The sequence below is a fragment of the Fulmarus glacialis genome, unplaced genomic scaffold (assembly GCF_000690835.1).
Source record: "Fulmarus glacialis isolate BGI_N327 unplaced genomic scaffold, ASM69083v1 Scaffold46518, whole genome shotgun sequence".
Taxonomy (NCBI): domain Eukaryota; kingdom Metazoa; phylum Chordata; class Aves; order Procellariiformes; family Procellariidae; genus Fulmarus; species Fulmarus glacialis.
This window is the reverse complement of record NW_009231019.1, coordinates 1-3902: the sequence shown is the minus strand read 5'-3', so window position 1 is coordinate 3902 and position 3902 is coordinate 1. Positions and strand designations below refer to the sequence as shown.

At 36.2% G+C, this 3902-nt stretch overlaps 1 protein-coding gene across 1 annotated transcript; it reads left to right on the top strand.

The window, feature by feature from the left end:
- Positions 1-235: 235 nt before the first annotated feature.
- GSKIP (GSK3B interacting protein) lies at positions 236-1388 on the top strand. Its single transcript, XM_009584426.1, has 2 exons — positions 236-493; positions 1127-1388. Exons 1-2 carry the CDS (start codon positions 236-238, stop codon positions 1286-1288), a joined length of 420 nt encoding a protein of 139 aa, XP_009582721.1. The 3' UTR covers positions 1289-1388.
- Positions 1389-3902: the final 2514 nt, after the last annotated feature.

Sequence of the window (3902 nt, the reverse complement as noted above, 5' to 3'; positions counted from 1 at the left end):
CAGATTCTGCTTCTATGTGCTAATGTAACCTTCCTAAGCAGTTGTTCTCAACATCCTGGTTTTGAGTTCTCTGGACTGTCATTTCATGACTTATGGAAGTCACTGGGTCTCATATTCTCTTTTTTTTGGACAATGTTAAATATGTCTGCTTAAGATACAACTCTTGTTTTATGATGTTAATATATATTGAGTGTAGTGATATGATAAATCTAAAATAAATGTTTCCATATGCAGAATGGAGACTGATTGCAATCCTATGGAGTTACCCAATAATGCGGGGTTTGAAGAGGATTCTGATTATAGAGACTTTGAAGGAACAGATGTGAAAGATATGAGACTAGAAGCTGAAGCTGTTGTGAATGATGTTCTGTTCGCTGTCAGCAACATGTTTGTCTCAAAAACCCTTCCCTGTGCAGAGGATGTGGCATATATCAATGTGGAAACCAGGGAAAGGAACAGATACTGCCTGGAGCTCACCGAAGCAGGACTCAGGGTAAACTGATTTGTTTATAATTTCTTAATCCTCTTTGTTTTGAACAATGATCGTGTTCAAAAGGTGCGTAGAAAAATACTTCAGTGACACCAAAACAGCATACATACTCCTCTTGTACTTTTATGAAAGCCTGTTCTACGCGTTTTCTCCTAGAAAGTGGAACTTTAACTAGTTACTTCCAACAAAGCAAGAAGGGAAGTTGATGAAAAACCAGGCATTTATTTGAGACACAAAATGATGAAGATTGAAGCAGCAATTTGTTATAATTTGTATGTCAGTCTTTGGGTTTCTCGGGTACCTGGATAAGTCAGTAATACAGCATGTACAGAACTCCTTTTTGCACCATTTGTATTTTTTGTGCAAACATGTAGATGTAAGACTTCTTTTCAAAGGTTGTAATGATAGATTGTACTAATATTCTGAGTTTTGGACAAAAGGTATTTGAAACCATTTAAATACTGTATTACCACTAAGCCCCATAGTAGAAGGCACAGATTGTGATTTAAATCCAGTATCTTTTGTTCTCAGATTATCGTACTACCCTGACTGGCAAAATTAAATGTTGTGATATCTGTTCCCCATTGCAAGGTGATCCTAACCACAGAAATTTAACCAGTGATTTCTTTGTTGCAGGTAGTAGCTTATGATTTTGATCAGACTGATGACAGATTGCAAACTCCATACCATGAAACTGTCTACTCCTTATTGGACTCTCTCAGCCCTGCATATCGAGAGGTGTTTGGAAATGCATTACTACAAAGACTAGAAGCTTTGAAGAAAGATAGTCAGTCATGATTTACCCAGAAGTGAGGAAGGTTTAATGCTAGAAGGAATTCTTAGTATGAGGCACTGACATCTTTCTTAAAAACATAATCACAAACATCTTAAGCTTCATTTCTTGCATTACTATCTAATTCATGCTAGTACTATATAACATTTTGCTACAGTGGATTTGTGTATATCACAATGCTATTAAAAGCCACTTTGATAAATTGCAAAATTAGTAAACATTTTGTTTTCTTTTTTGTTGTAGGTGAGCAAGTAAGTTGCTTCTTACAACATTCAAAAAATTTGGTCTCTTTTTGAAATGTTATTATCCAAAACTCTAAAAAAATATAGAGAGACTGAATGTTATATATACAAGTAGTAATTTTTTTTGGTGTGTGCTTACTGATCATTTTCATATCTGCTTTTCAAAATAGAAGCTAACTACTTGCTCTACCCAATTAATGAAGAATAATTGGGAAAACTACTGTTCTGCAAAGAACAGAATTTCAGCTTGATTTGCTATACATAAATCTGAAAATTCTCAGCTTTGGGAACAAGAGAGATGGTTCTTGAACAGTTGAGCGTTGCTTATATACTAACAGTATCTGAGTTAAAAGCAAGGCTCAGTATTATTTGATCTGTCCTTGTCTATGGCAACCAGCAAACTCAAAATAATAAATGAGATGTACTGCTAATATATGAATGTATTGTCTGAATCGCAAATGAGTAAAGCACAGAATTAGGGTGTAATGGGCTACATTTCTTAAAGATGATGTTATATATGCTATATATATATATATGTATGCTATATTGTAACTGTTTGGGAGGCTTGGAAGACATTTTAGCCTGTTTACTATTCTGAATGTGTGTTTACATGATGTACAGGATATACCCAAGAGTATTTTTGCTTCAGCCTTTACTTTCTATAATACAGTACTTTGGTACTCCTGTTTTTCACATTTAATCCCTCAATTGTACAGCGTCCTCTCCTAATGAATACTAAGTAAGCACTGTAATGTTCATTGCATTGCATTGGTTTGAAACCAAAGGCTGTATGAAATTTGCTAAGACTAATACAAACTGGAAGATATAACTTGTATTTTCTACGTAAAAACTGGTACGAATCTCTTTATAAATCTATTGTTCTGCTGTAACTTTTCCAGTATATACTGAATGGTAGACTTTTTAATACAGTTTGTTAGAAATACCAGTACTGTTGAACTAACATTCTGTGACGTTCATACTTTTTGTATTCTTGTATTATTCAGTATTTGTGCGTCTTTATTTAAATAATCCTGCCATTATTCTGCCATGCTTTTGTGACAAGTACATGCAGTAGCTTTTTTGGAGCCACACTTAGGGATACATCAGTTCTCATGAAGTCACAGATTCCAGTGACTTTAGTAGAGCTATATTGACTTCTACTTGCAAAGGATTAGTCATATTAATTGAAGCCTAGTAGAGCTTTTGTAATAGCTTTGGGGTAGAGATGTGCAACTATGACTGACAAGACAACTGTAGTTAGCGCTTCAGTTTTCCAGAGCTGAATTTTGTGTTTATTTTACTATCTTTTTAGGTTGAAACTTCTGATATTAATCCTCTGCCCTAGGGTATGCTTCCACGCTCTAAAAATTGTTCATAGGCTCTCTTTTGCACACAGGTCTGTGGCACGTGGTTAGTCCTCTGTGAGGAGAATGTACTTTACCATATTTATATTTGAATATTTTCCCTTGCAACTAATTTACTTGTTCAATTTCAATGACTAAAGCATTAAATAAATGCACCAGTGTGTTGTAGTTTTTTTGGGGGGGGGGCAGTTACTGGAAAGGGGGGAGTGAACAACCAAAGTCGTCGTGCCCATAAAAAAATCTTAAATATCAAATAGTTAACAAGTATTTTAAAACCTTTGGCTGCAAACTTGTATCTGCTGAAACTTTGTCGTGAAAAAACAAGGTAGGTGATTGTAAAGAGGGACTTGGAAAGGAAGTGTTAGAAATACAAGTGGAAAAATGCCAAAGTAAATGTTACATTGCTAAGATTTTTTTTTTCTTCTTAGACATCTTTAAAATGATTTTTCATTTTGCATGCTTATTATAAACCTAAGCAGGTGTTTTGTAGGTGTTACCAGAAGAAACTTCTGTTGTTTCTGATAACGTACTGCAGTGTTAACTCAAAAATGGGAGAGCTATGTCATTCCGCTGTGTCTGGGTTTACGAGTATGAAGAAAATGCCTTCCAGTCTCTACGCTTACATGGAAGGAGCTTCTCCGGGGCACTGACAACGGAGAATTTCAATAGGTCGCCTTAGACTGTCAGTTGTTTTCATTATCCAAACCCCTGAATGAGTGCTGCTTGGGCTAATGCAGCTGTTAATCTGTGAATTACCTAAAAAGCCTCAAAGCCTGCCTGCTACTTGAAAGGATGTCTAATGACCTACTTAAAGCTATTTTTGTCTCAGCAGTCCTACGTACATTTCGTCCCGTTCGGCGTCTAGAAGTCACGAATAAATTCCCTACTTTACCGACTGCCGCTATCCCTGTTTGTCCTAGGATAGATTGAATTAGGTCTAAAAAACGAGTATACGTACGCACCGAACGCCTGTTTACGCTGACGGTGCTCCCTGCCGGGCGAACGGCCCGACC

Bases quoted from the DNA above. Each gene is read 5' to 3' on its own strand.
- GSKIP (XM_009584426.1), top strand. From the start codon at position 236: ATGGAGACTGATTGCAATCCTATGGAGTTACCCAATAATGCGGGGTTT. The intron at 494-1,126 runs GTAAACTGATTT...TCTTTGTTGCAG, and splicing joins TCACCGAAGCAGGACTCAGG to GTAGTAGCTTATGATTTTGA.